Source organism: Coloeus monedula (assembly GCF_965178545.1).
Source record: "Coloeus monedula genome assembly, chromosome: 6".
In the NCBI taxonomy this organism is placed as follows: Eukaryota; Metazoa; Chordata; class Aves; order Passeriformes; family Corvidae; genus Coloeus; species Coloeus monedula.
The window spans coordinates 1717906-1729898 of NC_138786.1; the positions used below are offsets into that span (position 1 = coordinate 1717906).

Sequence of the window (11993 nt, forward strand, 5' to 3'; positions counted from 1 at the left end):
CAGTTTTCCCTGTCTGAGCCTGTCCTGGGAACGGGATGAACTTGCTGAGAACCCCGCTAAGCAGTCAGGAACCCCGCACCTGCGGGTACTGCGGGGCTTTGGGTCCTGGGGATGCAGAACCGGGGCAGGAAAGGGGCAATTTTTGGGGGGGAAAACCCAACCCCGAGGAGCTGGAGCTGGTGGAGGAGGCGGGGACCGGAGCCGGGGCGGGCCTTCCCTTAAATGCCGCGGCGGAGCGGGATGCGGGGCTGGAGCAACGGGAGGGAGGAGGGCAGGATGGCACCGCCGGGGGGTGGCGGGGAGGTGCGGGATGGGGACAGGGATGGGGACAAGGACAGGGCCCCTGCGGCGGGGATGCGGCGCTTCACCTGGGAGGAGATCGGGCAGCGGAGCGGGCGGGGGCCGGCGCCGCAGGAGCGCTGGCTGGTGATCGACAGGAAGGTGTACGACATCAGCCACTTCTGCCGGAGACACCCGGGGGGGGCCCGGCTCCTCGTCAGCCACGCCGGGCAGGACGCCACGGTGAGCGGAGCGGGAATGCGGGAGCCGGGATGCGCCGGAGGAGGGGAACCGCGAAAAGTCGTGCGGAGAGGGCTTGGGAGCGACCTCAGTGGGAATCGGGGTATGGGACAGGGTCGAGGGAGCGAAGTGTCACCGCTCCGTGCGAGCCTCGCCATCCCCATGCCATGGAAAAGGGCAAATGAGGAGATGCTGCCGGCGGGAATGGGATCGGAACTGTTGCTCCAGCTAAATCAGAGCAACAGCTGGAGCCGGGCCAGAGGAGCACATGGAGATGCTCAGAGGGCTGGAGCACCTCTGCTAGCTGGGAGTGTTCAGCCCAGGGGAGAGAAGCCTCCAGGAGGACCCCAGACCTCCTTCCAGTACCTAAAGGTCCCCAGGAGAGCTGGAGAGGGACTTTGGACAAGGGCCTGGAGAGACAGGATAAAGGGATAAAGAATAGCTTTAAACTCAGGTCGATTTGAATTGGATATAAAGAAGAAAGTTTAGATGATGAGGGTGGTGAAACGCTGGCACAGGTCACCCAGAGATGCCCCATCCCTGGACACACTCAAGGCCAGGTTGGATGGAGCAACCTGATGTAGTTGAAGATGTCTCTGCTGGTTTCAGGGGGGTTAGACAAAATCAGCTTTAAAAGTTCCTTCCAACCCAAACCATTCTGTGATTCTTAAGTCTGCAGGATTCCTCTTATCTCCTGGTCTTGCTTGTGCAGTTACTGTGAGCTGCAGTAAGTTTTTCCATATGTAAGGGATATTTGAGGATCGTGGAAATCAAAATAATTTTCAGTCTATCAAGTTTAAATTTCAAATTGTATATTAATTGAACTTGGCATTCTGTAATTTCCATCACTCATTTCTCGAGTTACTACTGCCAGATTTCTTTCATTTTAGCAGGCTGGAAAATCCCAGACAATGGATGAACCAGGTATTTTGTTTCTGGGATCTGAGCCGCTCCCTGTAGGTTGGTTCCATGTCCAGATCATTAAGCCCTGTAGGCCTTGAGCCACTTTTGTGTCTGTCCATCTTGCATTAGGTCCATTGCTTAGTCTTTTGGATGTATATTACGAAAAATTAAGAAATTGTCTTAATTGAACTGGAAGGTTTTTAACCAAAAGCATAGACCCATGAAAGGTAGCAACTCAGGAGAGGATGAGAAGCACAGAAGGCTCTCAGTGAGCAAAGAAACCTGAAGAATGAAAAAAACAAGTATGATTAATGCCACCATTTTAGTAAGGGTGACACTGCATGAAACTATGGGAGTCCTTTTGGTGCTGCTTTATGTTGTGGTGTTCTCTCACAAAGGATAAAAAAGCAGGGACACCTTCCACTAGACCAGGTTGCTTCAGCCTGGCCTTGGACACTTCCAGGAATGGAGTGATTTAAAGGGTAATTTTAAATTTTTTTCAAAAAAAAAATGTTTTAAACAAGATTTGGATATGTTTTCCTTTACTCCTGTGCCTTTGCAGGATGCCTTTGTGGCATTCCATGTCAACAAGGTGCTGGTGAGCACGTACTTGAAGCCACTGCAGATCGGGGAGCTGGCACCAGACCAACCCAGCGTTGAGCCCACTAAAAATGTAAGTCTGTCCTCACAAATCAGATCAAAGGAGATTAAAGGGAAATATTCTGAGATTACACCTTGTTCTTCTCTGTCAGCACAGCTTTTGGAGCAAGGGGATCCAGCTTCCTCACATTTTTTTGTGCTCCTGCTTAGAAACAATGCATGAATATGAGCCTAAATCCACGTTATGTGGTTGAGAATGATTCCTGAAGACGAATTTTTATTAGCAGAGTTATCACTGCTTCTTTCTCTTGCTTTGAGGAAGGGCTAACCAAAAGGAAAAGGAATAGTCTTGGAGAATAAATACTCTCCTTCAGTTGTAGGTGCATTTAACCCTCCCCTGTTAATCCTGGGAAGGGAAAAGTGAAGACAAATATAAGGAATCATTTCATCCAAAGACCTACCACAAGGTGGCATGGGAAGTTCACGCACACAAAGTACAACTTCCACTAGACACAACTTCCAGCTGAGCCCTCTGCTGCCTGCCAAGGGTTTGATGGAAGAAGCACCGAGGATTTATTTTAGGGATTGGGATGCAGACATTGTGATGGCTGCTTCTGGCTCCTCAGCAAAAAGCTGTAGCAGAGCAATGATGATGTTTATTAGACCCAGCTCTTGCCCTTTTAGCCAGATCCTTTGCTCTTTCTCCCTGCCATTAAAATGGTTTTTGGGTTATGAGGCTGCAGTGGTGCCCTCTGAAACCAGAGAATTGTAACCCTGGTGCTTCCCCCAGGAAATGCTGGTGAAAGACTTCCGGGAATTGCATGCCACAGTGGAGAGAATGGGACTCCTGGAGCCAAACCAACTCTTCTTCTTCCTGCTCCTGGCTCACATCCTGCTCTTGGATACAGCTGCTTGGCTCATCCTCTTCTACTTTGGGACATCCTTACTGCCCTTTGTTTTCTCCCTGCTGGTGCTGACCATTTCCCAGGTGAGCAATGAATTCCATGCCATGGACTTGCATCCTACACACACACACACAGACACACACAAGCAGTTCCTTGTCCTTTGTTTCCTCACTTGGCACAGTTTCACTTTGCCATAAAAACACAGCCGTTATCTGGATACCAAGAAGAAATTCTGCACGTGGGGAGCTCACACTACACTTAGTTTGGGATTGTTTTCAGCAAGATATATTCTGGGGGAAGCCTTGAGAGTGTCAGGATTTCACAGTCCCTTTCTTCTGGTGACTTTGGAGCAGTGTCTGAGAATCAAATCTTGATATTTCAAAGCAAAGGATGAATGTGGCACCATCCTGGCCTCAACTCCTGGTTTTTCTCCCCTCCCAAAGTTTTCTTTCTCCTCTTCCAGGTCCAGGCTTCCTGGTTACAACATGATTTAGGACACCTCTCAGTATTCAGGAAGACCAAGTGGAACCACTTGCTGCACAAGTTTGTGATGTGCCATTTGATTGTGAGTCCCTGAAAACTTTGGAGGGTTTTCCTGTAAAAATGTGTGTTCTGAAGACTCTCTGGAGCATGTGTAGCACTGTGGGAAGGATTAGAGTCAGGAACTGAGAGGATTCTAGCTCTGAAAGTGCTTTTTGTGCTTTGTTCTTCCCTTGAACAGGGGGCTTCGGCCAAGTGGTGGACTCTCCTGCACTCCCAGCACCACGCCAAACCCAACTGCTTCCACAAGGACCCTGACATTGATATGCACCCTTTCCTCTTCACTTTGGGGAAGAAATTCTCTGTGGAGGTCAGTGTTTGGGTGTGGGAAGTGTAAAACTAAGGTGTGATGGCATTTTCTGTGAAGAGATTTATTTCTCCACAGTTCAATTAAGTCCCTTTAAGAATTGAATATTGAACAGCTGACACGTTGATGTAAATAGATTAGACATGATGTAAGGGCATTGTATATAGAGTGGAAAATCCACCAGCACATTAATGGCTGGAGAAACCTAATGACCTAGAACAACAACTCAGTAATTAATGATCATTAGATAACTTGTAAACGTCAGTGTAAGGCATGGCTGCACTCGGCCTGGGATTATTGTTTTATTATTTATGTCTGAGGCTCAGTCAGAGGGGTGGCTTTGGTGTGTCCATGTCTTCTGGGAGAGTTTGCTGTGACAGGAACAGCAGGACTGAATAACCCAGGGCTGTTCCTGGAGCTCCAGTTGGGCAGAATTTGTTGGAGTATGTAGGATATTCCCAGTTTGTCCTGCTTGGACCCTTCCAGGAGTGACAACATAAGAGTGCTGAACTCCTTTTGCTGTAGATCCCATCAGTTCTTGAGACCCATCACAACAGCTACAGCAGTAAAATATTTTTCTCCATGCCATCGTGGAACTGCCGTTCAAGTTGAGAGAATCAGAGAAGAAATAAGAAGAAAAAAAAGAGAGAAAATACGTATTTCTGACCACTAATATAACTTAGCCTTGATATATCTAATTCTTCACAAAATGAATCATGACACAAGGAATGAGGGTTGTGGGAAGCGTGCAATAAGAGTCCCTCAGGAAAATAAATGGAAAAGAGCAAGTTACCTGTGCAAATTGCTTAGTCTCCACTCTTTTTTTCTTTTTTCTGGTTTTTTTTTCACAGCTTGGGATCAAAAAGAAAAAATACATGCCCTACAACCACCAACACAAATACTTCTTCATCAGTGAGTATCTCCATTTTCCTGCCTTTCCCTCAGAGGTGCTAAAGGGGCTTGGAGATTCTGCTTTTGACTCGTAGAACTTGAGAAAAACAAAGGTGCCTGAGTCAAAGAACACAATAAAAAGCCATAATAATAACAACCAGATTTTTTGGAAGAGTTGAAGACCTGACCCATCCTATTCCAGATCTCCCACATCCTCCACAATGGCTCTGGTTATGATGTCATACCACATCTTTCAGTGGTATCAAAGTCTGAGGGTTTGGGGTTTTCTTGGTTTGATTTGGTTTCTTGGGGTTGTTTAAAGTGCAAGAGAGATGTCCTTTTGGAGGGTTGAGTTTGAGTTCTTCAACCCCAAATCGCTGATAGAAAAGGGATTTCATACTCATTCCTGTTGTTGTCCTGCTTTGAACAGAGGAATAAGGAGCCAGATAGGCTTTGGGCTGTGGAAGCCACTTCTCAAAATAATCATTTGAGGCTGTTCCTCAGTCAAGAACCTAAAATGAAATCTGAGGTTTGTAAGAACTCTCAGATTAATGGACAGCCCTAGAAAGGTTTAAAGGCACTAATACAACATCCTAACCTGGAATATTCTCCACACTGAGCAGCAGTTCAGGACCCTTCCCTTCCAGGCTGATGTTGTCACTCAGTCCATGATGTCACCAGTGATGATGAATTTTTCTTTCCAGCTCTTCCTCCGCTCCTGTTCCCCACCTACTTCCACTGCCACACGTTCTACATTGCCTACACAAAGAAGTACTGGGTGGTAAGTTCTGCTGTTTGTGTGACCAAAAGGGACCTTCAACCTTCCTTCTGAGCATGGAGCCACCTCCTTGCTGGGCAGCAATGCTCAGATTCACCTCTCACAGCAAGCTGTGAGAAAGTATCATTGGCTTGTGTTGGATTGCTCTAGATGATTCTATTCAGGAAAGAAACTGTCAAAGCTGAATGTAGATTGTTCTCTTATACCTATACTATGAAACTTAAAAAGCAACTTAAGCAAATGTAGTTTATAATGACCTGCTTTTCTTGTTATCTCTGGTTTTGGTAGGACCTGGCCTGGATGCTGACCTTCTACATCCGATTCTTTTATACTTATGGATCATTATTAGAAACAAAGAGTCTCCTGGCATATTATTTTATATTCAGGTAATGTCTCTTTAGAAGGTTGTCCAGCCTTTCCTCCCTGCATTCTTTCCCTCTGTACCTGCCTGCCTTTCTCTACGTTTTTATTTCCAAATTCTCCTTTACCACCTCATTTTTTGCCTGCTTTTTAATTCATAAATTCTTTTGTTCAATTGCCAGTACAAGTTTTATGTTGCCCCATTGGCTGTGGCAGCAAAGAGATTTCACTGAGTGCTGACCAAATTGCAAAGTATCTACCTTATATAACATTCAGTGCTTTGGGTGCTGGATCTGCTGCTACTTAAAGAGAACATTTAACCAAAACAGCTTAGCCTAGGCTTGCAAATGGCCAGGCATTATCCAGCATCTATGGCTTGAATGGACAGCACACTCTCCATTTGGATCACTTCACTGATTCTTACCAGTTTGGGCCTTGGCTACAGATACAACAAGCTGAGCACCAGTCAGTGTTACAACAAAACACATGAAATAATCGTGAGTTTCATAAGGAAGTGTGAAACTTCCAGGCTTTGGAAGTCCTTCCAGGTGCTGGCTTAGCAAGGCTAGTGTTCAGCCATGTCTCTAAGTCTGGCTCTGCTGTTACTTCAATGGCTCTTTCCTGACCTGCTCACCCAGTACTGAATTGTCTCATCTCATTGCACAGGATGCTGGAGAGCAGCTGGTTTGTCTGGGTCTCACAGATGAACCATATCCCAATGGATATCGACTATGACAAGAATTTGGACTGGATGTCTACTCAGGTAAAACATTTTTCCACTCTTAGGAATTGTGGCCATACAGGTACAAATTTTAACTATAAGGAAGTCTCGTGTTGCATTTAGGGTGAAATCTGTTGGTGGCTGGGAAGTGAAGGTTAACAGGGTGATGGATTCAGTCATGGAAAAGGTAAAGGAGGACAGCAGTGACACACTCATGGGCAATCCAAAATCAAATCCAGGTCCAGCTCTGGTTCCTAAATATGCTTGGATCTGTCTCTGACTGTGCTTTCCTCTCCCCTCCTCTAGCTTCAGGCAACCTGCAATGTGGAGCAGTCGCTGTTCAATGACTGGTTCACTGGGCACCTCAACTTCCAGATTGAGCATCAGTGAGTACTCACCTCAAGAGTGAATTTTGTTTCCCCTCCTCTTAAAATATTCTTCCTTCTCTCTTTTTTTTTTTCCTTCCCTATTCTTTTTTTGCTCTGAATTCTACAAATAGTTGTGGGGCACAAATGAGTTTGTCTTTAAAAACTGAAACCCTTAAAGAGAATCATGTAATTCAAAACTTTCACTGGATCCGCAGGATGACGAGAGAAAATGGAACATGGGTAGGGATCCATGCAAGGACAGCAAGAGGATCAATCCCAAATGGGAGGTTTCAAGGATCAGTGGAAATGTCCTGGTTGAAGCACCTGGTTTTAGTCTGCCACAGGAGTTTAAAGCCACCTCTGCTGATTATTTATGCTGTTACTGTGTGGAGTGAGATATGCAAGGATGAGCTCATCTCTTTCTCTGTGCCATGGAGATGGCTACTTCTGGGAAAAAAAGGGAGGGAGGAGAAAGTAGTTTCTTCCATAAGCATCATTTAATTTGGAGACAAACTGTGGAAAAGAACAGAGGGGGAAAGCAGGGAATTCCTACGAGTTCCTTGTGCTAAAAGCACCGCAGGGGGAAAGAAGAGCTGGGAACAGCTCAAGACCCTTCTCATTGTGAGCTGGGTGATTCCTGGGAAGTACTAATGACAAGGATTTCTTACAAAGCTTGCCTGTCTCCTGTTCACAGCCTTTTCCCTACAATGCCACGGCACAACTACTGGAAGGTGGCCCCTCTGGTGAAGTCCCTGTGTGCCAAGCACGGCCTTGAGTACCAGTGCAAGCCTCTGCTCACGGCCTTCGCAGACATCGTGCAGTAAGTCAAAATACCCCCCCTGGCCCCCTAAAAATGCAGGAGAAACTGGAATCTCAAGAGCAAGAGATGTCTTGCTCTCCTTTTACCCTCTTGGACACATGGTGACTCTTGGGGATGGTGCTGTGCAGGGCTGAGCTGGACTCGATCCTTGTGGGTCTCTCCCAGCTCAGCTTATTTTGGGATTCTGGGAAATGAGCATGGAGAAAACCCCATTCCCTTGTCCCCAGCAACACTCCCCTGAGCAGCCCTGTGATGTGTCCTCTCCTTCTTCTCTCTCCCAGCTCCCTGAAGAACTGGGGAGAGCTCTGGCTCGATGCCTACCTGCACAAATAAAGGACAAGGCTCGGTGCTACCATTCACAGCCTGGCACGACTGCATTCCCAGCAAGCTGAGGGGCAGGGACCACAAGGGACTCTCTGGCAGGAGAAAGTGAGTAAGGACTGAGGGATACAATTCCAGCAGGCATGAAGCTGCCTGAATTTTTCTTGTTTTTCCTGGGGTTCTGGTTCAGGTATGTAGAGTAGGCAGGGCAAGCAGAAGGTGAAATTGTTAGAAGAGGGAGGAGCCCTTTGCTGACTGAGTCTGAGCATTTCTGAGTCTGGGCATGGGTTCAAGTCAGATCATGGACTGGTGCAGCTGCACACACTTAACCTCATGTCAGAGTCCTCTGACTATGGTTTTTTTTGGTTTTCCTCATGTGGAGAGTTTAATGCTTGATACAGTGTTTGCTTACTTGAACTTGAAACTGCAAAGGATTTTGGATTAACATGGTGTTCCAGCAATGTGCTTAAACCACAATAAATCAGGATAAACTACAAACCACACTTAGACTGTAGCAAATGCAACATGCAGTGAATAAAAACATAAATGTGTTTTCATTACTGTTCTCTAGAGCATCCTTATCATCACAAGGCCAAGAAATACATGGGTTGAAACCAGCTCAAGCCCACTGCTCTCTTCAAAATTTATCTGGTTTTTGGGGTTTTTTTGTACTTTGTGTTGGACTGAGACATGTGTACACTCCATGTGCATTCCCCACCTACACAGGACTAAGATTATACTACAGAAAGGTAAACCAAAAGTAAAATAAATCACCTACAGACATTTGGTCAAATCCGAAAGTTGCTTTTGCAGCTAAGCCAGGATTAGATCAGATTTTGGCTGTGCTGGGCAGAAGGTGAGTCAGAGAAAGAGGCTGGTCCAGGTACTTTGAATCACCTTTAAGAGGAGACAATATCTTTCCATTAATTAGTAAGAAAGCCTGTTCTTTTTCTCAAGTGAGTACTATGGTGAGTACATACTCAGACCCTGAAATAAAAGACCAGCTTTTGGAAAGGGGACTGTGGGAACAACAACATTCATCTGAATAGCAGTAGTTACCACCACTTTTTACAATAATTCAAGGTTAATAAATAGAAATCTCAAAAGGTAAAAAGATACAAAAAAACCTCTGATGATGTAACAAAGGGACTTTGTACTACTTATGCAACGATTGGCTGAATTACTTAAAAACCTCTAACCCTGCACAGTCAGCCAGAACAAGGCAGAGATTTGCTATTACACCATTTTTCCTGCCTTGGAAAAGGTGCAATTATGTTTAGAGGTTAACACCACAAAGTACAATTCCTGGCCCATGGGAGTAAAAGAAGCAATTCCCAAAAATTCTGTGGGAGAATGAAGAAATAAAGCAGGAGTCACAACAGTATCAGTTATTCACAGGCACATTTCTACTACTTTAAAAAAGCCTTTTAAAAATTACCTTAAGCAGTCTTTGAAAGTGATTTATTAGGTAGATGAAAGGCCTGATTTTGAAGATCATAATTTGATTTTTGGACCTTAGACATCACTGGGCTCCTAGTTCAGGACCCCTGCAAGTCAAAATGCAATTTAAAAAGAGAGCTGTGAATGTTTCAGTTGTTTGTGGACCCAACAGTGCTCCAGCAAGGAAAGGTGTGCAACAGGATTGAGCAAGACTGAGATTGTGGATAAATATGGAATAAAGCCTAAGCAATATATGGATCAATGGCAGAGCAAACAGGAGCAGTTGCCAAGTTTTCCTTGGGTATCTTTGACCAATCTTATCAGTTTCAGCCTCAGATGAAAGGCTGCCAGTACTCCCTCAGGAAAATACTGAATAGCTGGATGAGATTTTACAAAGAAGATATCACTGAGAGGCCCAAAGAAGGAAACACATACAAATTAGTCATATAACCCAACAGGTAAGCATGAACAAATTTTTAAAAACTCCAAAAACCCCAGAAAACCACTCCTGCAAAAAAGTTATGGTTCATGAAAACAGAGTGAAAGGAAAATTAGCATCAGCAGTAGAGTATCTTCCTTAAATGTGAACAATGATGAAAACAATACAAAATATTAACAGGCTTACTCTGAAATACAGCCTTGATTCCTGTGGCTCTGAAGGGCAAAATTCCCTTCTTTTCTTACAGTAGTGTCTTGGAATCAGAGGTTCAGGGAAGACAGTTCCCACTGGAAATACTACTGAAAGTTTAAACTCAAAGGGAAGTATTTTTCCAGTAAAATCCTTTAGTACTTTTCCTAAGTGGCTAAAGCCACCTTGGACTCTGCACATACACAACAAGTGAAGCAGGGAGAATGAGATTTCTTCATTGCTGGTTTTCCAGCTTCCCTCCACAAAGTCGAGAGTGTTGTTGAGACCATGTAGAAAACACCAGAGCAGTGATTACGTAGGAATCCTGTGTTTTCATCTGCTTCGGGAGTGCTGCAACTGCAACTTTGTCTGCAACCAGTACCTGTCCTCCCCCTCCTTCCTCAATAAACCTTATAACAAACAAGCACAAGGTCAAAGATTCCTGAGTGTGGAAAGAGAATCACACAATAGTTTGGGTTCCCACCTATTTGTTTGTAGGAAGGTGAATCCACTTCTGTGTAATCAATGATTACAGGGACAAGGATTTATTGCACTGGAAAAAAAACAACCCAACCAACCAATAAAAAAATAACAAAGTTCCCAATCCTGGTCAAAGTTTAAAAATGGGGAACTTGAGAGAACCAAGCAAAGGATAAACACTGAAATTAAGACACAGCAGATCTATATAAAGGATTTCTGTGGTTTATCACGTGCTATGAAACAGGAAATGAAGATTTCCTTCTGACTCAGTCCATTGGAGATTCACGGTATTTGAATCACAGAATCACTGGATCCAGCTTTGATTACAACTATGCAAAAAGCCTTTCAGAATCTTGAACTGATTTGAATGAAATGGATTAAGATCAAGGTGGGCAGTTCTGAGGTTTATAAGAAATTATGAAGACGTTGTCTTCCCTGACCACCTCTATCCACCTACTTTGGGTAGCAGGATGTAAAAATACATCTTTTTCATTAAAAAAGTACAACTATCAGTTTATCAAGCTTCCTTGTGTGGTCTGAGAACAAATTTCAGCCCAGCTCCTGAGGGCCTGCAGTGCAGGGAGATTTCCAGCTGCTCTGGGGTTGGAGTTTGACGTCAGGTGCAATTCCAGTGTGACCAAGGCTAAGCTTTCATCAGCCAATTAAACCACACAGGCTCTGCTCAGCAATCCAGGCTGGAAAAGTGTCATCGTTAACAGTGAGCTATCAAATACTTCACTTGTTATTTTTACACCACTGCCTCATCGTTCAGCCTTGATTTGCTTTCCCAGGCTGTGGAACAAGGCACCACTTCACAGCCTTTTGCAAACATCGGGCTTTTTTTGGGAATCTTCTTCATCCTACTGATCCATCCCAGCTGGCATCATCCTGAATGTCACAAACCTGGCAAAACTGCCTCAAATTCATTTACAATAATCAAAATAGAGCCTTACTTCTTTTCCCAGTTCTGTCCAAAATGGCCTTAGGCAACTGCTGAGGTTTGATCCTCGATGTCAGAGTCAAGGTTATGCTCAAGTCCACCAGTGCATGCCACAACCTGTGTCATGGGCACACAACTTTGATCCCAAACATCAGTTCAGACTGAGCTCTGCAGCATTACCTGGGGGGCAAAGGTCAGGCTTTACCATGCACTGCAGACCTTCATGTAATTTGCTATCAGCAAGAGATAAGAACACAGAGCACATCAGTGATCGATTCACCTCTGCAGGGCTGGGCTGAGCCCCAAACCCCACAGCAAACTGAACTCAGAGTGCAGAGAGAGGCAGAGAGGGCTCACCCCTGCAGTGAACAGGGACATTTTCCAGTATCCCATGTTGCTCAGAGCCCTGTCCAACCTCGATTTGAACAATTCCAGGGATGTGGCACCCACCACCTCCCTTGGAAACCTGAGC

The 11993-nt window shown here is 45.0% G+C and overlaps 1 protein-coding gene across 1 annotated transcript; it reads left to right on the forward strand.

Moving 5' to 3' along the window:
* Window positions 1-276: 276 nt before the first annotated feature.
* Window positions 277-8045, forward strand: LOC309574287 (acyl-CoA (8-3)-desaturase-like; the record flags this gene model as incomplete). The annotated part of the gene is made up of 12 exons (XM_082283802.1): window positions 277-522; window positions 1985-2095; window positions 2813-3010; window positions 3391-3492; window positions 3649-3777; window positions 4626-4686; window positions 5370-5446; window positions 5732-5829; window positions 6470-6566; window positions 6831-6910; window positions 7587-7712; window positions 7994-8045. 12 exons carry the CDS (start codon window positions 277-279, stop codon window positions 8043-8045), a joined length of 1377 nt encoding a protein of 458 aa, XP_082139928.1.
* Window positions 8046-11993: the final 3948 nt, after the last annotated feature.